At 42.3% G+C, this 26,565-nt stretch overlaps 1 protein-coding gene across 3 annotated transcripts in view; it reads right to left on the minus strand.

Annotated features, from left to right (window-relative positions):
* The window catches only part of Fam193a (family with sequence similarity 193, member A), a 125,742-nt gene that overhangs the window by 19,197 nt on the left and 79,980 nt on the right, over positions 1 to 26,565 (minus strand). For all 3 annotated transcript variants that reach the window (XM_087583201.1, NM_001427458.1, XM_087583200.1), the window contains 7 exon segments: positions 22,377 to 22,628; positions 8,750 to 8,948; positions 7,564 to 7,854; positions 5,431 to 5,713; positions 4,571 to 4,754; positions 2,523 to 2,753; positions 222 to 1,095 (listed from right to left, as the gene is read on the minus strand). In XM_087583201.1, the coding sequence (XP_087439327.1) occupies positions 222 to 1,095; positions 2,523 to 2,753; positions 4,571 to 4,754; positions 5,431 to 5,713; positions 7,564 to 7,854; positions 8,750 to 8,948; positions 22,377 to 22,628 (2,314 nt within the window).

A 26,565-nucleotide genomic window follows, 5' to 3' on the forward strand; every position in this document is an offset into this window, starting at 1 on the left:
TCAAAAAAAAAAAAAAAAAAAAAAAAAAAAAGAATAAATAAATATTGTGCACTTTATATGTATAAAATTATTTTAAAATAATAATATAGCAGCTACAAGTATTATTATTGTTGGAAAAGTCAGATGAGCAACATCCCACCTGCAGGGGCCTGTAGAGAGCTCACACACACAGACCACCACCAGCCAAGGTTGGGAACAGTTCCCTTGTGATCTTTATTTACCAATTGAACTGCTGGTTCTGTCTCCTTTCTTCTTTTTATTTTTCTTATTCTTGCCTTTGGGCTGAGGAGAACTGGCCAGAATCAGCCTGCCATTCTGCAGGTGCTGGCTGGGGGAGGGTGGCTCAGGAGTGACAGTGCTCAGCTTCTCCTCTTTGATGTGGCTCAGCTGCTTTTTGTTGTTGTTGTTGCTGTTGGTTTTCCTCTCCTCCCTCTTCTGCTCTGTGAGGAGAGCAAGGTCAACTACTTTAGGCTTCAACTCTGGCTGGGCCCGGGGTTTGAGCTGTACCTCTGTGGTTTTAGGAGGTTCTGTGGGCTTCCTGGCTGGCTCACTGCTGGCCTTGCTGGTTTGCTTTAACTTCTGCTTGCTATTTCCCTCTTTGTGATGATGCATCATGTCCAAGAGAAATGCAAGAGGCTCGTGCTGCTTCCCATTGACTTCCTTGGGTAGCAGAAGCTTGGAGTCTCTGGGGTCCACAGGGTCTGTAGCATCCCCATTGGCTCCAGGGCCTGGCCTGGGCTCTGAGTGGTTCATGTGTCTGGAAGGGGAGTGAGATGAGGTTTCTGGTTCTTCGGTTTGTTCTAATGAGCCATTGTGGATGTTTTCAGAGTTAGAGATAGGCTCTGTTGCTGCCTGGAAATTTCTAGCAAGCATGTCCAACTTGGAACAGTCTTTACTTGGCCGATCCTTTTTCTTCTTTTTTGCAGCTCTTAACTTCTGAAGCTCCTGAAGCCGCTGAAATTCCTCCTTGAAACGCTGTTCCTCATCTTCCTCCTCTTCTTCCTCCTCCTCCTCCCCCCGCTGCTTTTGCTCCTCCTGATGATGCAGATGCTCCCGTGCCCTGGCCTCAGCTTCTAGGCGTGCCTTCTCTTCCAGCTGCCAACAACAAAAGAGAAGATGGCTTTAGACGAGGGTAAGAACTCCAAAACGTGACTCAGCAGCCATCTTACTACCACGCGTGGTAACTTGAATTTGATCTCCAATACCCACACAGTGGAGAACCACCCCATAAACATTGACCTCTGACATATACACAAATTATAATGGCCTCCCCTCCCTACACATATAAATGTAATTAAAAAAATTACTCTAAAAATTTCATATATTGAAAACTTTTCATATATTAAAAACTAAACTTTGAAAGAGGCCGTAACAACTAAATAAAAACTTAAACATACCTACCTGCAATTATTCCACCCAAAACAACTGTCAGATCTCATCTACCTCCCACAGCGTGTTTACTTTACTGGGAACAAGGTGGTTAGCCTCTGACCAAGAAGTAGGTCCCAGGAGCAGTCAGATCAGCAGTTGTGCTGTGTGTGCAGCACCCACAGAGCTGACCATCTCTCTGTATAGATGGCAAGGAATCAGCTCACTGATTGCATGAGCTCCTGACAAACTTAGCTGTCTAGGTGAGGGCTGAACCTGAAACAAGGACCTGCATAAATAAGACACAAACAAAATGTGTCCAAAACTTTAAAAGTCCCTTCCCACGCTAGCAGACAAAAGTCTCCATTCAATACATGTTGAACTACACAAGAGCAAAGATCTTTCATAATATTCAGTATCACATAGCAAAATGGCCCCAGTGTGTTCCGCTTTCCAACTTGATGGAAAGAAGTCTCACCAAGTGAAGATTTCATTTTAATAATGATCCTAGACCACAGACCAAATCCTTTCACAGCCCCAGACCTCAGCAAGTAGATGTCTACTTTTCTTTTCTTTTTTTTTTTTTTTAAAGATTTCTTTATTTAATGCATGTGAGTACACTGTCACTCTCTTCAGACACACCAGAAGAGGGCATCAGATCTCATTACAGATGGTTGTGAGCCACCATGTGGTTGCTGGGAATTGAACTCAGGACCTCTGGAAGAGCAGTCAGTGCTCTTAACCACTGAGCCATCTCTCCAGCCCCGATGTCTACTTTTCATGACATGTTATGGCCTCTGGGGAGGTAAAAATTGCTCAGAAGTTTACACTAAGAACAACTGCCTAACCTTACCCTGTAAAATGCTGATGCTAGGAACTGTCCTTCAAGTAGATGGGCCCGTGGGTCAGAACAAGAACATGGGAAGGTGCTTGTAGGTACTATGGGCCATCTCTTAGCTTCTAAACCTAAGAGTCTAGGAAGAGCAGGCTGCATGAAAGCCTATTACAAATTCAATACTCTCAGAGAAGACAAAGGGGTACAGCTTCTAATTCAGGCCTTCTGAGACAGACAGATTCTCAGAGTACCAGGGCAGGCATGTCAAGCAGCCCTAGCCTGGTATCTATGTCCCCTGGCAGGGAAGGCTGTCACTTACCTTCCTCTGCTTGTGTCTCGCTCGTTTGGCTGCCCGACTACTACTAACTGGCTTGGCCTCTGAGCTGTTTATAAACTGTAACAAATCCTCCACTCTCCGATGGTCAACAACACCCTCCCGTTCTGAGATCTGCTCCATTTTCTTGGGTTGTTCTTCCTTCCTCTTAGTCAGCCGTAAACGAAGCTTTTCCCTCATTTCTGCATAATTTCTACTTGTTGGTGCAGCTGGAGGCTAAAGTAAAAATATAAACAAATTAGGCTTCAAGTTTAACAACTTTGAATGTAACAAATTTCAGAACACTTCTCTAAAAATAACCTGTTTTTCAAAAAAATTACTTAAATACTTAATATATATGCTTAAAACAATACATGCTTTCAGACTGATTATAATATGTAATATATACTTACAATAAACATTGTAAAAGGAAAATTAAGAAAATAACTTTAATGACAGGATAAAAAACAAAGTCTAATTATTACCATAGAACCTAAAAGATAAGATTTATAAGCTACCTTCCAATTCTCATTGGTTTCACATTTGTGAAATGGATATTTAAAGCTGAAAAGCAATACACATATTTATGTGTCTATTTTTATTTAGTACAGTGCGATTATCTCCCCTACCAGAGCTGGGGACCAAACCGAGGGTTCTGCATTGGCTAGGCAAATACATCCTATAACTGAGATAGTTAAATCCCTAACTCTCAAGTTACTTTTTTTTTTTTTTTTGGTTCTTTTTTTTTGGAGCTGGGGACCGAACCCAGGGCCTTGCGCTTCCTAGGTAAGCGCTCTACCACTGAGCTAAATCCCCAGCCCCTCAAGTTACTTTTTGATGTTGATAATCTTTGTACTGTATTCTCTTCAGCAACCTTTATTTTCCTTTTCAGTGTTAAAAGGAAAACAAAAGGGAAAACACTACTGCCACATTCTTTACTGTTAAAAATCATGCAAGCAGTTTAGGAAATGGAGATAGAACATAGCAAACAAAACACCTACAATGCCCCTTCACTTCTTATTTACCCTTCCTAGGGACCATAGACAACCCTGGGTTGCATAAATACAGTGTCTGATCTGCAGAGGTGTTCAAGCATGTAGTGTCACAGTATCTTTTGCACTCATCCAACAAGAGGTTCACACACAAACTGGGGTGGGATTTAGGTTACAACCTACTTCATGGACTATTTAAAATCTCATAAACAGGGGTTGGGGATTTAGCTCAGTGGTAGAGCGCTTGCCTAGGAAGCACAAGGTCCTGGGTTCGGTCCCCAGCTCCGAAAAAAAAAAAAAAAATCTCATAAACAGACACCAAGTTGCAGCAATAGGCAGGTGGTTCAGTTCTGTAATTTCAGCATTGAGGAGCACAAAGTATAAGACCAGCCTGGCCACAAAACTAGTTCCAGGTTGGCCTAAAATATGAAGAAAATACCTCAAAAATCAGAAACAAACCATCATCAACAACAATACAGTGGTAAGAGAAAAGCCGCAGTGATGAAATCTTCTTTCTTTAGGTAAGTATACCTGGAAGGGCCTATAAGGCTCAAACATTTATATAGTTTGACTATATTCACCCCGCCAGCCTCTTACCCTCCTTCTACCCCCTTAGCACTCTTTATTCCCAGGAAGTACCTGTCGGATCCTAACAAACCACTAGGGCTGGAGAGATGGCTCAATTCCCAGCACCTCCATGGCAGCTCACATCTGTTTGAACTCCAAGATGTGACACCCTCACACAGATTATACATCGAAGGTGTAACACCAATGTACATAAAATAAAAATAAATTATTAAAAACAAGAGTAACAAAAACAACCCATTAAGGGGATTGCCAGTGGTTAAGAGCACACACTACTCTTCTGGAGGACCCAAGTTTAATTCCTAGCACCCAGGTCACAATCATCTGTTCCAGGACATCAGCACAGGCACTTGCACATACCCATATACAGATATTCACACCTACACACAATTCAAAATAACAAAAAAATATCTAACACACAATTCTTGCCAAGTCTCACAACCGTCAGGTCATAACACCCTGACAGCATGCACTTACCCCGCCATGTCCAAAGAACTCACAGTAGCAGCAGTCACAGTACTTGCCCTCCTTCTGGTTGGTGGAAGTTGAGGTGCTAGAGCTGTGCTCAGAGCAGCTGTCCTCATCTGCACTCTCATCCCCATCATCCTGCTGCGGGTCATACACACCATTCTCGCAGCGGTGCCCTTCACAGTCAGGGTCACTGCAAAACCGTGTACAGCTCATTAGCAAGCAGCCACCCTGGAGGCTCTAATCATTCCCCATAGCCACCCACTCATTGGAGTCAGAGAATCGTGTGCCATCAGCCAAGAATACAGTGACTGGGCTCTGGCAGACGTGTTCGGTAGTCATGGCACACCTCCAGTGCCACTGGATGAACACAGGACTCTTCTGACTTTCTTGAGACCACTGGTTCCATAATGGGGGTTACGAAGGACGTGTTTCTAACAGGCAAGTTCAAAGATAACAGTCATGATCTTTTATAAAACTCACTGTGTGTGGTATTAGTTTTAGTATATACATCTTGGAAATTTCCTGCAGATTCTACCCAATGTATAGCAGATACAACTTTAAAAAAAAAAAAAAAAAAAAAAAAAAAACCAAGCAAGGCACACCACACCCTTAATGCCACCAGTGGAGATAGTCAGCATCCCTGACCCTGGTCTTGGCAGCCGGGCCATTGTTCTTTCCTCTGAAGAACTAGAGGCTGAGAGTGAGACTGGAGCCTCTCCAAGTCCACGGCCTTGGCCTCTGTTGGTGAGGTCTCTTTCTTCTGCACTGGACTTGTTACCTGCCTGGACCCAGAGCACAGTCTGTAGCTATGTTAGTGCAGCATGTCTCCCAACCCTCCTCTCAGGAACCTGGACTCTGTGGCTCACCTGCAGACACTGGGAGGGGCACTTATGGAGCCATCTGTTGTGGAGGGTGGGGGTGCCACAGGGGTAGGACAGAAGCTCTTGCGTGTATCCACGAACCCAGGGGCTGTGGTTGCAGTTTTGGGGAATGATGGGGCAGCAAGGTTTGGAAGGTGAGGTGTGGAGGCTGGAGAGAGCGCAGAAGGAGACAAGGCTGGGAGTGGGGCTAGGCCTGTGGGGCTGTTCCTTGGAGCAGCAGGTGCTGAATGTCTGTGATCTTCCTTGTTGAGGCCATGAAAAACATCACCTACATGTAGAGATATAAGAGAAACTGCCATTGGCTGAAGAAAACAAATATTTTTGTTGCCTTTAATTACATTTTCCCCCACTTTGGAGGCAGGTAGACCTGGAGTAACTTTGAAGGAATAGGTCAAAGAAGACCATCTATATGACTGGTCACATTTACTTATTTTCTACACACACCAGATCTGGTCCTGACACCTACAGTAAGCTGTGCTCTAGCTTGAGCTCTTGGGACTGGAGAGGTTTGTAGATAACCTGCGCTTTCTCCATTGTGGGCACTGGCATTCACAGGCCTGGAGCTCGAATTCCAAATGCAATCTGAATCTAAGATCCTAACTTTACCAAGTTCACCACAGCTTCTCCAACTGATCCAGCTGCTGCTCAGCTTTTCCTTTCCCAAGGCAGACAACTCTAAAGATGTGTCTACCTGTGTGGTTTCTTACCACAACTAGGTGAATCACTTCAGAATGGAATCTATCCATCAAGTTAAGCTGGGTGAAGATTAATGCTCTTTGTTCCATTTGAAATCTGCCAGGTTGATGGCCCCCAGCCTTCTTTCTGAGGGGTTCACATAGTTGCCCCATAATGGATCAGCCTCCATGGAACTGTAACGTTTGCCAAACTGATATCCAGTGTTCTTAATATTCCCTGAAGGAGAACTGGAGATGTAGCTCAATGATAGCATGTTTGTGAAGCAAGTGTGAGGAACTGGCTGATACTCTAGTGGGTGCATGTGCACGCTCTCTCTCTCTCTCTCTCTCTCTCTCTCTCTCTCTCTCTCTCTCTCTCACACACACACACACACACACACACACACACACAGACAGATGGGGGGTGTATCTATTTAATACTATAGTACAAGCACAAGCCTTAGAAGGCTAAAGCAAGAGGATTGCTATGGTTTGAGGCCAGCCTAGACTTAACATACAGAGAACCTATCTCATCTCTCACCTCCCCCAAATACAAGAAAGATCCTTTTGATGAAATCATGGAGGAGATGGGCCTGTGGGCATGCCTAAAGAGGATTATTCTGGTCATTCAAATTAACATGCGAAGGCCTATCTTAATTGTGAGTGAGCAGTTTTCTGGATACCTGTAAACCTGGACTGTACACTCTGAAGACACTGAGCTGAGCATCTGCATGCATTCACTGCTCTCTGCTTCCTGTGAGTGGATGCACTGTGACCAGTGCGTCACTGATTTCCCTGGCAGAATGGATATAACCTCTTCTTTCTTAGGTTGCTTTTTTCAGGGTATTTTGTCACAACAAGAAGAAAAGTAACAAAAATAGTCCCCGATTAGGCTGGTGATTGAAGCACAGTAATTTTCTTTCTACGCTTCTCTATGCATCTGTGTAAAGAGGAGTTTGTCAACATCCCAGGAATTCCTGACAGTGAGGAGAACAATCATGATTCTTTCTGATGTTCAAACTGCCTCAACTTGGGTTGATGAGGTACTACCTGGCTTCCATGGCCTGAGGCATTTGTCCCAAGTCTCTATAAACATTTCCTTGCTTTGAGGCCCCTTCTAATAGTCAATGAGTGAATAGTGTAAATGTTAGCAGGTTAGTCTTATTGGCTCACACAAATTCTCTTTTGCTCAGCAGCAGCTGTGCCCAGAAAGCCATGATCTATGCCCATCACAGAAAACAGGCTGGAGACAAGACAAGGACCTCAGCCACCCAAGGGTATTTATTTTGATGGAAACTAAAATCCCACCCAAAATCAACAGGGTATGTTCTTGTGCACAAGCACCTTCAGGGTTTGTTTCATTTCCACCTCTAGAAAGGCTGAATAGTAACAACATGGGTGTGTTGTTAGAAGTGAGAGGCTGTTAGGCTCTCAGGGTTCTTACCTATGGAAGGCGGCCTTCTGGATGACACCTTGAACTGACTGCTGCTAGACTGCACCGTGGTGGCTGTGCATGACACAGAGGATGTGGCTGAGGAGGTAGCCATGGCAACTGTGTTTGCCATGGCAACTTCATTTGCTTCCATAAAAGCATCTTGGAAATTATACAAACACTTCTTTTTTGCAGCATTTTTCTTTTCTTTGATATCTGAAACTGCAGGAGCCTCATTGCTGGGTGGAGGTGGAAGGGCTTCAGGTCTTGTTTCTGAGAGCACTGGCCCTAATATATCACTTCCTTTAGAGAAGAATGGGAAAATTAATGCTTCTAGGAGAAACAGCAATTAGCAAAATCCCCTAAAGAACATGCTAACACTAGGGCTGCTACTGAAACCAGAACTTCTCTGGGATGATGCTTTCATTCCGTAGAAGGTTTATTGAGCACCTATTATGTGCCAATTCCTGTGCTAGGTGCGTCTTAGTATCAGTGAATGCCTTGAAACCCGTTCTTGATGTTGGAAATATTATTCCCATCCTAAAGATGAAGAAACTGAGGCTCAGAAAGGTTAAGCAACATGTCTAAGGTCACACAGCTAGAAATCCCTTCAAGCATAGATCAGGAATATCAGGACTAGCTTCTGTTCTGAGCATACTCAAGGTTGGGAGGGGAGTGACTGACCAGGGGCTCTGGCCATCTCAAGATAGAGAGGTGTGGGTGTCAGCCCTTCCCAGATGCCTCTGGACCTAAGACTGAAGTTGTAGCTGAGCCTCAGCAACTGAGCCAGCTGGGGAGAAGGTGCTTATTAGAGGGGACAGAGCCCTTTAGGGTCAATACAGAAATCAGCAAATAGGAACTTGAACCACAGCATTCAGGTGGATGTGTCAATATCTCCCTGCCTCCACGCACTGAGCTGATCTCGGGTAGTCACCATTATTTGAGAACTACAGGCCAGACACAGACCCTTGAGACTAGATCCTCTCTGGCTGGGCAGCATCACATGGCTCACTGTGCTGGCAGAGAGCATGGAGCCAGTGTTAGCTCTGTTAATCAATGCAGTGGACCCATCAGAACAAATGTGGAAGGGTGCGTGGGATGCCAGGCCCCAGGGCCTCCCACTGGGGAATGCCATGATGACAATCTTACTTGGCTCAGGATATTTAAAACCTTAAGAAAATTTTAATGAATTCCTTACCAGAAATTGTATCTGGCAAGAAAGTGCCAGGGTTCCAGTTCTTATCATTCATCATTTCTGATTCCCAAAGACTTATAAATTTAGAACTATTCCAGTCTGGAGTGTTCCCAAAACAGCTCGGGTAAATATGGTCTTGAAGAGATGCATTGAATGCCTGAGGCTTATTTGTGTGACTCTGAACAGGTGCTGGCGGTAAAGCCTACAAAAAAAAAGTTCTAATCACATATCAAATTAATATTCTGTATACCTGTGTAGTTCAACTACAGACAGACGAATTGTGACTGAAACCTTCCCACAAGCTGATGTCCATGGGGAGCACATTTCATAAATGCTGGAGTGGAGGTTTACCTAGGTAGGCTGCACGTGTAGGTCAACCTTTAACCAAAGGTTCCTGATGCCTTCAGACAACTCAGCCACTCCTAACATTCCTGTCTAGTCATACATGTAAGAGCTGTTCTGTGGCTTGGTCTCCTCAGACATGTACTGATCAACACTGTAAAGTCATTTAGAGGTACTGATAACAATGGTAAGTAAGGCCTTTAACCCTCAACTCTTAGACCTGTGCAAAGAACAGCATAGATCTCAAGAGCTAGAGAGGTTCTGGTTGTGCTCTGAACCTGGGGGTGCTGACTTATTCCTGTTTCCAGGGAGTAAGTCATTCCAATCTCATCAGCAAACTGGCCTGAGCCCTGAGAAAGGTCCTGAGAAGCCAGGGAAGGGGAGTGGGATACATTCCCGGGGCCAGTCAGCAATACATATTAACTGAGTGCCAAGTTGCTGGCAGCTCCCTGCACTCACCTGGGTTTCCTAGAGCCCTCCATGGTTGACACCGAACAAAGCCCTGGAAGGGCTATGCCGTCCACACAGCTGCACTGCTGTGCTGGCTTGGATATTAGGATCTGGCCCTGATACGAACCAGTCCTTTCCTCACAGCAGCCTAAGTGATTTTTATTTAGAATGCTGAGGAAGCTTTCTGCTACTTTTGAGATAAAAATCGAAGTCCTTCCACACTCCATGACATCCTAGGGAAATAAAGACCACCTCTTCCTGCTCAGCAAGCCTGGGCACACAGATCTTCCTTTCTGGTTTCCACCTTTCCAACCTATTTTCCTTCCTCACTTGCTCACCTGTGTCTAAGCTCTGGAACTTCTTCATGTACACTCATTCCCAAGACTCAGCCCAGATGCCACTGTCCCAGAAAAGCTGACACTGTTTTGCTCTGGATCCAATCCAGGACCAAGGTGAGTCCCCCACTTAACACCTTGGAATCTAGTCTCTTCCTCCACCTGCAGCAGTAGAATGCAAGATTGACTTGTAGCCTGGGATTTTGATGTCTGCCTTCTCCTAAATCAAAGTTACTTCATAAGAAAATGGGGCGTTAAGAAGATGGTCCTGGCCCTGGCTGGTGATGGTGATAACATGCTTTTAATCTCAGAACTTGTCAATCAGGGGCAGGCAGATCTCTGAGTTCGAGGCCAGCCAGGTCTACAGAGTCCCAGAACAGCCAAGACTACATACACAAACCCTGTCTTGAAAAACTAAAAACGAAAACCAAAAGAGTCCTGGCCCTCGACCCTAGCTCTGGACAATGCTGTGTAGCTCTGTCAAGTACTGCTGAAATGAGTGAGTGGACTATGTCCTGGGTGAGCCACAGACCTGGCATTAGAAGAATGCCTGGTGATCCCATTTTTTGGTGATGCACACGATCAGTGAATTCTGTAGATTCAAGTGTGAGGACTTCAGGGGGGATTTCCAATTGCACCAAGGGATGGTTAGATGGAGGAAGGGGGAGGATAGAGAAGAGATGAGGAATTGAGGGGTGTGAACAGTAGAGGCTACAGCAGAGGCAACTGTGTGGTTACTATCCTGAAGAGGCAAAGGGGCCACATTGAGGGTGCCAAGCCAGAAGAAGACAATCATCTGATCAGTTTAGTAGAAGGTCAGCCGAGACACATAGTGATGGTCAGCAAGGCAAGGGTGCACTGAAACTGCCAGTTAGGTGATGAGAGATGATGGTATAATGGAGTGAAAACAGTGAGGAAAGGAGGGAGCTGTGTGTGAACCTGGAAGTCATCCTTGGCTCCATTGTGATAGCATAGTTAATGAGAGCTAAACAGAAACTACAAATCAATCCCAGCCTCCCTTTTAGTAGCTGTGTGACCTCAGGCATATCACTCAACCTTCTGTGATTCAGTTTTTTCATCTGAAATCTGGAAATAGCTACCCCAAAAGTTTTGGTGAGTGAGTATACTGCCTGGCCTGCAAGAAGCATTTGCTGTGGGCAAAGATGGCTATCTAGTACTAAGACTATGCCAAACCCCACCAGCTAGACCCATTCTAACATTCAAAGAGCTGGGCAGTGACTCCACCCAGTCCACTGGCACAACACACAACATCCTCTAACCTGAAAGGCTCTGGGAGACAGGAGAAGGGGAGACAGACAAGCAGAACAAATGCTGGAGACAAAGTGTTCTAGACAGAGGTGATGGGGATGGGCCACTCAAAAGCAATGGTCTCAGCAAGCTGTTTTGGCATGGGAGCCCGAGGAAGCAAAAAGCAAGGAAAATAATGAAACTACATTTTAATAGATACTTGGTTCCACAAAGTAATAAAAAGCTCGGAGGGACCTTGTTGAGATTCGCTGGTAAGAATAGGTAATTTAGGGTTGGGGATTTAGCTCAGTGGTAGAGCACTTGCCTAGCAAGCACAAGGCCCTGGGTTCGGTCCCCAACTCCGGGGGGGGGGGGGGGGGGGAGGGGCGGGGGGGGGAAGAATAGGTAATTTAGGAACCTTTGGCTAAGGGACAGAAACACCTGCCAGTGTACATCAGCACACTTGCTAGTCCAGAATGTGAGGTGAGATTTGAGCAGAAGCACCTCTGGGGATCTGAGCTACTTGAAGAGCAGCCTGAGATTCTTTTTGGACACAGCTGTGCACTTGCCTGGCTTCCCCTTTGGTCCCTCACCTTTATCACACTCATGTCTAGACCCTTGGTCACTCTTTCCAGTGCCCTCTACTTTGTGATGATCTTTGTGCTCCATTCAGACCTGTTCTCTGTTACTTTCCTACCCTATATTTAGCCATAAGTTACCTGAGTCATGACAAGGTATCCTTTGTTGTGGCTCAGGGGATGGAACCAAGAGCCTTGTGCAAGTGTTTTACCACTGAGTCACACCACCAGGCTTGCCATAACATTTCGTATTTTATTCTGATGATGTTTTGCCTTCTCTTTTGAAAACACTGACTGGATTAACTGAGTTGGGTGCTCCTAAAATGTAGCACAGGGCCTGGCACATACTGGGTGCTCAATAAATGACTGCTGAAAATAGCTTAGTTCAGAAGACTTAAGGGGTCCAACAGCCATGCTCTTACATATTTTACTTACATGCTTCTTCAGAAGCCCACCCACACAAATAGCAGGCCCAGTTGTAAAGACTGAAGGCAAAAAAGTGAGGGAACAGATAACAAGAAAAGCTGTTTTTTAATGATTTTGTGCATTTTTGTGCACTGATGACCTTAGCAGCAACAGTGTTCCTTCTGAGAAAAGCTCAGAGGTCTAATAAGTGGACCATCATGAGCTATGCTTTGTAAGCGGATCAGTGACTCCACAAACTCACAAAGCTTCATAACAGTAATTTTGAATTGTTTTCCACTTTATGGCAAAAAGTAACTCCTAAGAAAGAAAATTCCTTCTGTTAAGTAAAAATTCTGATGAGGGTACAAACAAAATAACCTTCATAAAACTGCATCCCTTTTGGGTGGATGATCCAGTCTTCCCTACCTACACCAGCTCAGATACCAAGACTGAGAGAAGGTGGCGTGCCAAGACAAATAGAGATGAAACCATTAAATGAAATCACGTGCACTGTACAGTCCAGACCAACAGAAATTCCAGTCAAAGACAAAGTTAACACAAATATTTTTTAGTTTGGTTTTTCTGAGTTTTTTTTTTTTTTAATACCTCCCAGCGATGGTAAAGAGGTAACAAGACCTTAGTATTGGCATCACGCTTCTGAGACTATAAGCCTTATTTAGTGAGAAAATAAGCCCTAACCCTAACATGAAACACACAGAGATCATCATAACAAAACCCCCATCATGAGCCAGTTTCCACACTGGATCTCCCCACAACGCCTAATCTGAATTGGAAAGAAAACAATTAAAACAGGTCTCTTAGAATATGCATACATGGAAACAACAGAGTTAAGTATATTTAGGATACTGCAAGAAAACCCCACATATTTAGAATTGTGCAATCAGTAAGTTAATCCTTCAAAAGTGAAGGAGAACTGGGCAGCTGCACACTCTAACTGCAGCGCTCCTGCAGACAGAGGCAGGCGGATCTGAGACTTAGACAACCTAAGTCTACAGAGTTCCAGGACAGTCAGGGATACACAGAGAAACTCCATCTTGAGAAAAAAACAAAACAACAAACAAAAAAAAAGTAAAGGAGAAATAAAAATTTCAAAACCCTAAGGAATTCACCTATGATAGACTGGCCCTCTGACTGTCTGAAATTAAATGACTCTCTTCAGGCAGAAAAAAAAAAGTATATGGGTCACATGGTTGGGTCCACAGACAGAAAGATCACAAATAAAAGCAAAATAAAATATTTTCTCATATTCCTACCTCAGGTGAAGGCAACTGTCTGGGAGATCAACTCATGTACCAAAAGCTATGGGAAAAGGTGGAGAAAGGAGGAGGCATTTTCTAGAAGCCACTTGGGCTACACGTCAAAGGTCTGACAGTTTGATCTCAAGGGGAATCTAGTTGATATGCACCGTGAATCCAGGGTACCAGCAAGAGGAGTAAGATGTAAGTATGACTGATAAAGCGTAAGGCATTGAAAAGTGCAAAGTATAGTTAAACAGAAGCCTTGAAGATGAATATAAAGAACCTCACCATTGATAATAATCTAAATATATCAAAAATCACTCCTGTCAATATATTTCATAAAAATAGAAAAATGATACGAAAATATCAATATAAATAGAAGTACAAGGTCTAAGAAACTCAACTATACTGATCTAAAACACCCGTTTCAAAAAATTTACTTCTATTTCTTTTAATTATGCGTTTGTGGGGGTGGGGGTGAGTGATGATGGGCGTACAAAAGGCAGAAGCACTGGATACCCCAAAGCCGAGGCTGCAGGTTGTTAAGTTACGTGCTGTGAACTGAGCTTGGGCCCTTTGGACAAGCACATGCTCTCACCCCTGAGCCACAGACATCTAAAAGTGAACACACAGATCTGTCAGGAGGGCTCAGCTCGAGGGAGGGGATGTAGGCTTATAGACAGGAAACCGGGAAGGGGAATAACATTTGAAATGTAAGTAAAGAAATATATCAAATAAAATTTTTTTTAAAAACTTAAAAAAAGAAAAAAGATGGCTCAGCTCATTAATTTTGTGAGCTAAATTCTAATTGCTGGGACCCATATGGCAAAAAACAGGATGGGCTTCATTAATTTCTCCTGACTACCACACAAGTGCCATCACACTAATCCCCCACCTACCCAGGAAATGAATGTTTGAGAAAAATACTTGAATGAGGAAGAAACCAATGGATGAAAGATACAAGAAAAAAAGTATGAGATGCAGAGAAAGCAAGAGTAAAGGAGGAAATTTACATTAGAGCAGCAACACATTTTGAGTTTGTGACATATCCAGGAAATACAAACTTTTGTCTAAATAATAATCATCATAATAATTAGGGTTGTAATAAATGACACAGAAAAGAAATTGAATAAAAAAGATCATGGAGTAGAGGGATAGCTCAGTGGGTAGAAGCCCTTGCTTTTTTTTTTTTTTTTTTTTTTTTTGCAAAAGGTATGAGTTTGATCCTACCACCAATATTGGGCATCTTACAACTTTAACTCGAGTCTCAAGGTAATCAATAACATTTTCTTTTAACTTTGTGCACATGTGAGCCACCATCAAAAGCCACAAAAGGGCACCGCCTTTTCCAGCCTGCAGTTTCAAGCAGTCGTGAGCGGCATAACATGGGCACTGTGAACCAAACTTGGGTCCTCTGGAAAAACAAGCAGCACTCTCCCACAAAGAGAGACAGAAAGCGAGAGATCGTTCTTTGTAAAGACTGACAAAATGGAGAAACTTTTATTAAGACTAAAACAAACAGGCTGGAGAGATAGCTCAGTGGTTAAGAGCACCCACTGCTCTTCCAGAGGTCCTGAGTTCAATTCCCAGCAACCACATGGTGGCTCACAACCATCTGTAATGGGATCTGATGCCCTCTTCTGGTGTCTGAAGACAGCTACAGTGTACTTATGTATAATAAATGAATAAATCTTAAAAAAAAAAAAAGACTAAAACAAACAAAAACCAAACCAAACCAAACCAACCAAAAAACAAGACTCAAATTACCCAACTCATAAATGTCAGTGGAAACAGTTACTGACAGAATTTTAGGTGGGTACGTCCAGGGTTACAGATAGAACTTAAGTGAAGTGCTTACTTAGCATGCAGGCATTAGGCTCTAGGGAGTTGAGAGGTACATTTCTACCAACTCTATTCAAATACAGTATTAGTAACCAGTGCCAGGGTACTTAGCTGGGGGAAAGGAAGAAAAGAATTGTTTAGATTATACAATTTTATAGGAAAACCCAAAAAACTTCAGATGTAACCAAAACCAAAAATGGTTAGAGCTAATAAATGAATTTCAACCCCACACTAAGATAGGTTAACATTAAAAAAACAAACAAAACAAATTACAATTTTATGCACTAATACAATCAGAAAATAACACAAAAAGAATAGAATATTTATGAATTAACCAAAGAAGTGGGAGGACAAATAAGTACAGACGTTAAACTGTGACCATCAAAGATTACTGCTAACATGTTACATTGCCATGTCTTCTGTCACAATATCAATGATTTTTTTTTCAAAGTAGAAAAGGAATCATCTTAAACTCACAAAGAATATTAGAGTCCATAACTGTGATAGTCTGAGTAAGAATGGCCCCCAGCCCTGCAGCTTGCCTGGGGAGCACAGTCGAGCTGACCCTGGTTGGGGAGTTTCAGGTGAATCAGCTCTTAGAGAACTAGTTCCTGCATCTTACCTGGGCAGCACAATAGAGCTGGCTCTGATAGCATGGGCACAGGTAAGTCTGTCCCAAGGGTGTGAGAGCAGGAGCGCCGGCTCTGTCCCTCATCAACTGCAGCATTGGATAAACCAATCAGGATAGTGCTGGAGAACTAACTCACCCTGGTAGTGTGAGTGAGAGAGAACTGGGAAGCTCATCAGCTCTGCTACCACCACCACCCGCATGCCCAGATTAACAACTACTCCATCTATCAACTCCTAAGTGAGTGAAGGGGCCAGTTGTACAGATCCAAAGCTACAGGATCTCCACGGCATAGGGCAACAACAGGATATCTGAGAGGCATCCCAGAGAGGATCCAGTATTGATAGGATAGCAGAAGCAAGAGGCTTGGAACCAGACCAGTGACTCACTGCTATGAACACTGCAAAGAAGGGGACAATAGGGTATACACTGTCGCTACAGCTTCCACAATGATGTCCTGTTGTAACACCAGGTTTTTCCACCCACTCCCCAGTTCCCAAATAACGACTTGGAGGCCTTTTTATGTACACTGCCTATGGCCTTAAATAAGAGCTTATTTCTAGACTAGCTTGTAACTCATATGTCCTGTTTGCTCTGTGTCTGCCACATGGCTAGCCACCTCCCCTCAGTTTCATACATGCAACTTCCTCAGAGTCCGAGGGGAATATCCCACCTCTGACTGTCTCCCAGAGTTCCAGTCTCTTTATCAGAACTCCTACCTGCTATTTCCCACCTTTTGCTAATACAGTGGGACTCATTGTGACAGAGTATAGCTTCTACAATGAGAATTATTTTCCCTTGGGGGTTGGGGAGTTGCAACGCCTCAGAGGATGGGAAGATGAGTTGGTCTGGGGTTGTGTGATACGAAATTCACAAAGAATCAATACAAATTCACAAAAATACAAAGTTTAAAAAAAAAAAAAGAATGGCCCCTGTAGTAACAATTCTGGAATTTTGGTTTCTTTAAAAAGCACAGAAATAAAATAAAGTGCTATCTATTTAATTCTAGTTGTGGTGCTATGGGGTTGCTTCAGACTGTCTGCAGCAGCTGACTATGATCTGTCTCATGCTCTAGCAGAGGCATGGTTTGCCAGCTGTAGATAGTTTCTATAACTGTGTGATAATTGGAATTCTGGGAACTCCTCAGAGGGAGTATAACTCTCGAGCTCCGAGAGGCTGGATGGGTAGTTGTTGCTCATTCAGGGTATTTGCTTATAGCTTGTTAGTAGTCATACTCAAAGAAAAAACAAAAGGAAAAAAATTAGATTTAGGGATCCCCTCCCCTAATTTTTCCTTCTTTCTCTAGCGAGTGATGGCCATGAAATGGGGTGGGGCAGTGGAGGGGAGAGGTAAAGGATAGGAAAAAGAAGAACCCACAACAGCAAAGACCGGCTATAGGCCCCCATAGGCTCATATATTTGGATGCTTAGTCATCAAGGAGTAGTAGCAGTATTTGAAGAGAATAGGTGTGGCCTTGTTGAAGAAGGTATGGCACTAGGGGTGGACTTCGAGTCTTTAAAAGCCTATGCCAAAACCAGTGTCTGACTCTGACTTGGGGTTAGGATTTAGCTCTCAGCAATTGCTAAATTGCTAAATCCAGCACTGTGTGTGCTGCTATAGAACGTGCCTGATAAGAAACTGGTCCTCTGACCAGTTAAATGCTTGCTTTGGTCTCTTCCCAGCAATAGAACAGTGCCTAAGACAATAATCAAAACTATCTTGAAAGAAAACAAAACTGTACACTTGTATAAAATGCATGGCAAAGCCCCAGTCATGAGCCTGTGGCACTGACAGTCAAAATAGACAGGCAGGACAGTAGCACAGAAAGGAGGAGGAAAGGAAAAGGCATGTAACCCCACATATCCTGCTTAGCAGGAAGATCCTAAGTCAGTGTCACATGACCTCACAGCTGTCAGATGGTCACTATTAAAGTAAATAAAGTAACAGGCTGTATGGATAATTTCTTGTGTACTATGAAGAAGCATCATCTGTCATTAAAAAGCTGATGTTAAAAAGTTGATGGCCTATTAGCAAAAGACAGGAAATAGCAGGTGGGAGTTCTGATAAAGAGACTGGAACTCTGGGAGACAGGCAGAGGTGGGATATTTCCCTGGGACTCTGAGGAAATTGCATGTATGAAACTGAGGGGAGGTGGCTAGCCATGTGGCAGACACAGAACAAACAGGACATATGAGTTACAAGCTAGTCTAGAAATAAGCTCTTATTTAAGGCCATAGGCAGTGTACATAAATAGACCTCCAAGTCGTTATTTGGGAACTGGGGAGTGGGTGGAAAAACCTGGGGTTAGCATAGGTGTTGGTGAAATGTGGAGGAAGAATTCTTCTGCACAGTAGACAACAGGTAAGGCTGCAAAGTGGCACAGTTTAGGAGGAAAAGAGCATGGCAGTATAGGTACCACACAGTCCAACTATTATAGTACATTCTCAGAAGAATCAAAAGCAGAGTCTTAAATTCTTGTTCATCCATCCATGTTCAGAAATATTTGTTCCAATAGTCAAAAAGTAGAAACAAATCTTGACATGCAAAAGTAGAACAGACCAAAAAGATATCAGATCAAGTAAAAAAACAAAAATAAAAACAAGGGTACACATGAACCTAACAATGAAATATACAAGTATGTGAAGCAAAAGAAGAGAAGACTGCAAAAGGAAATAAATGAATTTTCTATCATAGTTGGGAGTCTCCAATCCCTTTTATTAAAAATGGATGAATCAAGCAGGCAAGGATGATGAAACAAACACCAGCGAATGGGTACACTGCCTTCTACAGATTACCCAACAACCAGTCTTCTCTAGCTCATAGGGAATATTCACCGTTCAGTTTGACATGGGGTCTCTCTTGTAGTCCTCTCTCCTAAAGCTCACTATGTAGTACAGGCTGGCCTCAAACTCACAGAGGTCCCCCTGCCTCTGCTGGGATTAAATGTGTGGGCCACCATACCCAGCAAGTATTCACTTCTGGACTATAAACAGTCTTATAAATTCAAGAGTAGCAAACAGGTCTCGAAGGTGTATAGACTAGCACTCTATACGGCAATGCTGTTTTACTAGATTGTGTTTGTGGTGCTGGCAATTGAACTGGGACCTGGTACAGCTAGGCAAGACACCTAAATCTTATTTTCCTTTGATATTTCACTGCAGTATTTTTCTTGTTGTCTCTTTAAACTTTTACATAACTCATATCTATCTTAACAAATAAATATATCATTGGTACAGAATCTTAATTTCCTTAAATTTAAAGAAATTAAATATTTATAGTATTCATACTAAAACATTTAATGCATGAAATGTTTAGCCACAATGTTCTGGGTGTAAATTAAAACAAAAATTAAAACCGTGACAATATTACAAGTAACAACTATGACTTCACCACTCCAAACAAAGCAGCAAAAGATAGAGGCATCGGGTGGCCCAAAAACCTCAGTGTGAGGAATTGTCCTCTACACATGGCACCTACCCTTTGATTTTTGGCTATACTGAGACACCACACTTTAACACTTCCCGAGAAACCTCCAAGGAAACTGGAGACAAGTTTATACCGTTCTAGAACAGCGTGAGCATGTCCTGTTTCTAGAGGATCCTTCTACTAGTACTCTGTGGGGCTGTAGCATACTGTGCATTTAAACAGTAAATCCGTAACATTCAAGTATATCTGCTTAACTCAAATGACACAAACCAATTCTATAAGGCCCCATAAGAGAAAACACAAGCTTGTTTAAAGACGTCAGTATATTTATACCAAATATACATGAAGTGTTTATCAACCGCTATACTTCCCCTTCCATTGTGCATCGGTGTCCTGAATGCCAGAAAGCATTGAGATATAGCCACAGCCTACTTAACACCATTTTATTTTCCACAATAAAAAAGGCCTTCAATAGATGTATTTAAAATAGATCAGTGTGGGGCTGGAGAAAGGGCTCAGTGATTATGAGTGCTGGCTGTTCTTAAAAAGAACCTGGATACGAGTCCCAGCACCCCAACACTGCAGCTCCCAGCTGCTTGTAACCCCAGTTCCAGAGGATCCAACACTACCTCTTCTGGCCTCTACAGGCAACAGGCACACTTGTGATTCACAGATAGGTATGCAGTCAAAACAATCACACATAAAATAAAAAAGGTAAAAAAAAAATAAAAATGGATCAGTGTATAGTTATAATATCAAAAAGCAATGCTATTGAAATGCAGCTTAATTATAAATTTTTAGGTTTCAGGCTGGAGAGATGGCTCAGTGGTTAAGAGCACTGACTGCTCTTCCAGAGGTCCTGAGTTCAAATGCCAGCAACTACATGGTGGCTCACAACCATCTGTAATGAGATCTGATGATCTCTTCTGATGTGTCTGAAGACAGCTACAGTGTACAGTGTATTTATTATATATAATAATTTTATAATAAATCTTTAAAGAATAAATTTTCGAGTTTCTAGAAGACCTTCACCATGTGTAGCTAGAGCTCTGTATTTGCCTTCCTACACATGAACCTTTTGCATTTTACCTATGGCCTATGTTTAACAGAACTAATGGAATGGGTATCAGATATAAAAATGGTACTAAAAAGGTTTTTCTTCTTTTACCCTTTTATATGAGACCTCTAACTTCCTTAAAAAAGGCCAGGGTTGGGGGCTAGAGAGATGGCACACCTTCTTCTAACTACCATGGACATCAGGCACACACAAATATTCCTAAACATAAGATAAAAATAAACAAATCTTTTAAAAGGTAGTTATGCTGGAGACATGACTCAGTGGTTAAGAGCACTGACTGCTCTTCCAGAGGTTCAGGTTTGAGTCCTAAAACCCACATTCTGACTCAAACATTTATAAACTCCAGTTCCAAGGTCTGAGAACGGATTCTGGCCTCGATGGCCACACATACACACACATACACACACATACACACACATACACACACATACACACACATACACACACACACACACACACACACACACACACACACAGACAAAATATCCATATATAAAATAAAAATAAAAGGAGGAGGGAAAAAGTCAAAGTAAAGAAAACAAATAGTAGGGGTTGAGGATTTAGCTCAATGGTAGAGCGCTTGCCTAGCAAGCGCAAGGCCCTGGGTTCAGTCCTCAGCTCCAAAAAAAAAAAAAAGAAAGAAAACAAACAGTAAACAGCTAATAAGGGTATTCCCAGTAGACTTGGGGAACATTAATTTGACTACTTTCTTGGGATACTTTTTAAAAATAATTCTTCAATAGTTTCAATAAGCAAAAAATATATAATAGACATTCCTTAATCTTTTCTCAGAATTAGATAAAAAGCTCTATCTAGAAAAAAAAAATAAGAAGTTGACAAAAGTTTATACACTCACCCAGAGGAAAGAAAGGTGTAAGTCATAAAACGCACAAACACAGCCTGGCTATGACTAAAACATTTTGTTAATAAAGACACTGTTACATATTCATACAGGTTGATACCAAGTCTAACAAAACCCAAGCATAGGTTTGGGGAGCTTCTGAGTAAAACTGAATGTGAACCTTATTTAAGTGTGGTACTAATTTACCTCATGTGTCCTCCCCAATTAACACATAGGGAACCTGTTTACCACATATCACATCATAGAGTAAACCCAGAAAACCAGGCCCTTTTCATGTCATGGTCTCTGTCCCACTTGAGAACTGCTCTGTTAAACAAACAAACAGGGAGAGTTGTGACTAATTAGTGCCAACTTGTAAATAACAAGACCTCAGTCAGCACTATGGTGAGCCAACGGTGCAAGTGCAAGGCAGACCAAGAGGCAAAGCAGCCGAAGGCACCTGGAGTGAAGTGGCTGAAGACGGTGCACACCAGTAATCCTAGTAGTGGGGACAGAGGCAGGAGGATCACTGTATGTTAGCCTGGTCTACAAAGAATTTCAGGCCAAATTCTCTAAATTTATCTTGAATGTCTAAAATGTTAAGTATATACATGGTTTTGGTTTTTGCTTTTAAGGAGAAACTCAAAAACTGACCACTTTCTAGGATGCTTTTCCTAAGTGGGCTCTTTGCAAGCTGGATTTATAAGGACCCTCTTTTCTCCCCTCTAGCTATACTGCCGTGGCCGCAGAGAATAGGATTTCTTTGCATTGTATACTGCACTTTTCTTCAGGCTTGCATATTTTGACAAAGCCCTAGTTTTCAAACTAAGGATGCCCAGAAAACACCGAGGATTCCTGCTACTTGGCACATAATTTATCTGCCATGCTAAGGCAAGAGTCAGGATATGTGTAGAAATACAAACTTCTGTCACGAGTTCAACCTGTTAGCAGTGTCACCTGAGAATCTTCCAGTTCTACTGAGTAAGGCATGATTGATTGTTTACCTACACACTGTAAAGGTTCAACATTACAAGAATTTGCCAGACTACAGCCAAAGCACATGGCTGCAGCCCATCCAATCAGGAGCAGATACTGCTCTGCACATGGGTCAGCATACCCACCCCTGTCTGCTAAAGTAACTGCTCTTGTCAGAATTCAGTCATGAGGAACCTTCCAGGCCCTTCCTGCCCTGGCTTACCTTACTGTGTGTGAAGGGGGGTGCTGGATACAAGGTGGGATGGATGAGCGGTCGTGGCAAGTGTGGAACAGTATGCAAGGGCACATGTCCGTGGATGTGGGGGTACAGGTGAAGCGCAGGATGTGTTGGTTTTTCTGGGCTCAGGAACTGATGGCCAGGAGGCAGGGCTCCAGCAGTCATTGCTGATGCTGGTAGCCCAGAAGCTTCTTGTTTACAAACGTGGCATTCACAAGTGTTTGGTGTTTGTTCTGCCTAAAAGGACAGAAAAAGAAGTACTTGTAAAATGTAGAACAAAGAATGGCATAAATTAAGCTGCAGTCAGTCAGATAATACAGAACAAACACAAAGATACAGGCTTGAGATGACCAGAGCCCTCACTGGAGAAGGTATGCATGCAGAGCTGGTAATGAGGAAGGTATGCAGAGGGGAGAGCTAGGCCTCACTTTTCCATATGGGTATTTGCAGAGGCAGCAGACCCTGATTAGGGACTCAAGTGAACAGCAATAAAAGGCCCCACAAAGATAATAGAAGGATGAAGCTATGGGGAAAACGGGACCAAGGAAAACAAGATCACTGAGTGGCTGGTGTCTGCTGGGGTCGTTCAATCAGCAGCTGCAATAAAACCTCCACCATGAAATGTATACAGGATGCTAGCTGGTCAGAATGAAAAGACCAGTGATACCTCTTAGCAAAACAAATGTGAAACTGAACACAGATGACAAAGGTAATGCTTCAGGATCTAGAACTCAGCCAAAGAAATACTAGAAAGTCTTTAAGATAGGCAGAACTTCAGAGAAGAACAGGAAGAATCTAGACTTCCTGCCAAGGCCTTTCCTTGTCCTAGCTCTCGTGCAGGAAGCAGAATGCAGAGGCATAGAGTAGAGAAGCCCTGCTCAGTGTTCAATGGCTGAGGAGCCTATTTAACAGGGGCTGGGCTGCTCCTCCCCAGACCGCCCTTCCCTGTATACTCCAGCCACGTTGGCTCCCAGCCAGCTCAGCTGCCCTTTACTTCCTGACTCTTCCATCTGCCTTCTCTACTCATGGCCCAGCTCAGCCATGTCCACCTGGATTTCCCAGATGGCCTCTGGTTATGCCCTCCCATACATCTACAATAAACTTCCTCCTCCACCACCTAGAACAGCCATGTCCTTCCCTTTTACTTCTTTTTTTCATTAAGCAGACTCAGTGGGAATGGACAGTGAGGGGAATGGAACAGAAACACATTAAGAAGACTCTGGTAATGAGGCAAGTGTGCAGTGCTCCTCCAGCTCCACAGCTCAGCGGTTGACTGGGAGGACACGGTGTACACAGAGGCAGGACCTCATAGCACAAAGAAAGAAGCCAAAGTTCACTGGAGTATAAGCTGAGCAAAAAAATGTTTCCCAATCTACACACAGCTGTGTTGGGACACAGGAATCTTCAGAATAATAAGTGAACCAATAAAGCAAGTAGCCAGGCTAAAAATAAAAAGGAGCAAACAAAACATAAAACTGAAAAAAATATGAACAGAGAGAGCAGAAGCCATACACTGAGAATGATATGGATACAGCATCTAAGAGCAATAAAGTAATGATCAAAGAGAACAAAAACCAGATCCCCCGAAAAAACAAACAAACTAGCAACCCTAAGGACAAAGTCAGAATTCGAAGTTGTTCATTGATCTAAACCATTCTGTGGGGGTGAGGGTGTAAAAAACTACAGTCAGTGGACAGTGGTTCTTGGCTCACCTGTCAGATTAGTACACAAAGATGTCTAAGCAGTTCTTACAGTTTGTTCAGAGAATTAAAGAAAATGTTAAAAAAATTTAATATAAAGAGAAAGGAAAAAGTACATAAATTCTAACAGAGACTGAAGATGACAGAAAGAATCTGTGAACTTCAGTAAGGTATAGAAACTACTCTTTTGAGATATAAACAAATGGAAGGATTAATAAAAAGAAAAAGACCAATAGACAGACGTAAGCCTGATTTTTCAACACGGAAAAATGTGACCTTTCAAATAAAATGGTTTTGAGTCTAACCTTACACCATAAAAAATACTGAGCCAAATGGATCATAACATCAGAGGTAAAGTTATGAAACTAAAAGAAAATTGTTTTATTTAATACATTAATAAATAAATGCGGGCTGAAGAGATGGGTCAGTGGTTAAGAGCACTGACTGCTCTTCCAGAGGTCCTGAGTTCAAATCCCAGCAACCACATGGTGGCTCACAACCATCTGTAATGGGATCTGATGCCCTCTTCTGGTGTGTCTGAAGACAGCTACAGTGTACTCACATACATGAAAAATAAATATTTAAAAATAAATAAATAAATAAATAAATAAATAAATAAATAAATAAATAAATGCATTAAAACAAAAACCTATGCTTTACAAAAGATACCATAAGAGGCTGTGGTAAAATATAATATAAATATAATATAAATATTAGCAATTGTAAGGACTAGGGCTCATACTCCAGTGTTCAGTGGTGGCAGACAATTCAATACAGTAAGATACTTCACGGACATGAGAAAATAGTACAAACTAGGACTTGCATCCAGTATATAAAGAACTATTGAAATACAGTAACAAGACAGAAAGCAAACAGTCCTTAAGTACATAAAAGGCAACCAAAAGGCTTTATCATTATTAATATCAGCAAAACTTCAAAACTACGCTGTGACTCTTTTGAGGGCCCTGGGTGATCATTCTGACCTAGTACTCTTTGCCAGATCAATGCTATGATCACATTTGCTTATGAACAGAATGTCAGACATATAAGGCAACTCACTGAATAGCTTGAAATGGTCAAAAGAAACAAACAATTCAAGTGCTGGCTAACAGAGTTAAAAAAAACAAACAAACAAAAAATCAGCAGCTCCATAGGAGGAGAAGAGAACATCAGTTAGGACCAATGTACTTACCTAAAAATCTGAAGCCTTAGAGGAATAGGAAGGACAAGACTGAATGCAGCTACAGCTCAGTGGCAGGGAACTTGCCAACAAAGAGTGAGGCCCAAAATGCAAACCCTTATACTTCAATGAATAAAGTTAAAGAACTTCTCAAACTTAGTCTAAGATTCTCAGTCAAGATTCTAAATTATTTAGAGCCAGGAGTGTACTACATATCTATAATTCCAGCATTTGGGCGGTAAAGGCAATAGGATCAGGACTTTAAGGCCAGTCTTAGCTACACATACCTTGTTGTAAACAAATAAAACCTAAAACAAACATAATAATAATAATAATAATAATAATAATAATAATAATAATAATACCAAAAAAAGCAAACTTATTTAAAAAAACAAACAATCCCCCAACCTCCAGAGGTAACTGAGCAGTTAAAAGCATATACCACTGTCACAGAGGACATGATTCTAGTTCCTAATGGCCATCTCCAGTGACTCACATGTGCCTCTAACGCCAGCTCCACAGGATCAGATCTTACTGCCCTCCCTGGTGACCTGTACTCATGTGCACATGCCCACACAAAAATGCTTTTAAAAATAACTTTTAAAAATTAAAGTTACAAAAATGAAGAGAATCTAGAAGCACATGCTTGAGAGACATCTGTTAAGTAAAAAAGCAAGGCAGCCATTTCTCTAAGACAAGGACAGTCTTAGTGTGTCTGCATGGGCACATGATGAACCTGCTCATCTACTGGGCCTAGGAGCTCAAGCTGCGCAGATGATGAGACACACGTAGGTGAGTAGATGGTGTTAAGATTTCCCAATTTATCCCTTTTGGTATCACATTTATTATTTTAATCACGTACTTAATTACCAATTATGATAATTAATGAAGCACCTGACCTTCATTTGCTCTCCCTTTCATTTAAATATTGTCTACTGAACAAATGAAATTCTGAAGCTGGATATGTGGAATATAAACCTGTGACCCCAGCACTTGAGAAGTTTAGGTAGGAAGATCATGGGTTCAAGGCCAAACAAGAGTAAAAACTGTCTCCAACACAAATGTTGAAACCTGTCGTATACTTCTACAGAACAAATTTCAGAAAAAGAAAGGGAGGAAGGAAAAAGGGAAAGAGGGAGGTAGGGAGGGAAGGACAGAAGGACGGAAATGAAGGAAGGAAACAAAAACATTTATTTCAGTAAACACAGGTTGCTATAAAACTAATGACAATTACAGATCTCAGGAAAAAAAAAGATTAAAATACGAGTTTTCATTTTATTAAAACAGTAATCTG

This window comes from Rattus norvegicus, chromosome 14 (assembly GCF_021556685.1).
Source record: "Rattus norvegicus strain SHRSP/BbbUtx chromosome 14, alternate assembly SHRSP_T2T, whole genome shotgun sequence".
Classification (NCBI taxonomy): domain Eukaryota; kingdom Metazoa; phylum Chordata; class Mammalia; order Rodentia; family Muridae; genus Rattus; species Rattus norvegicus.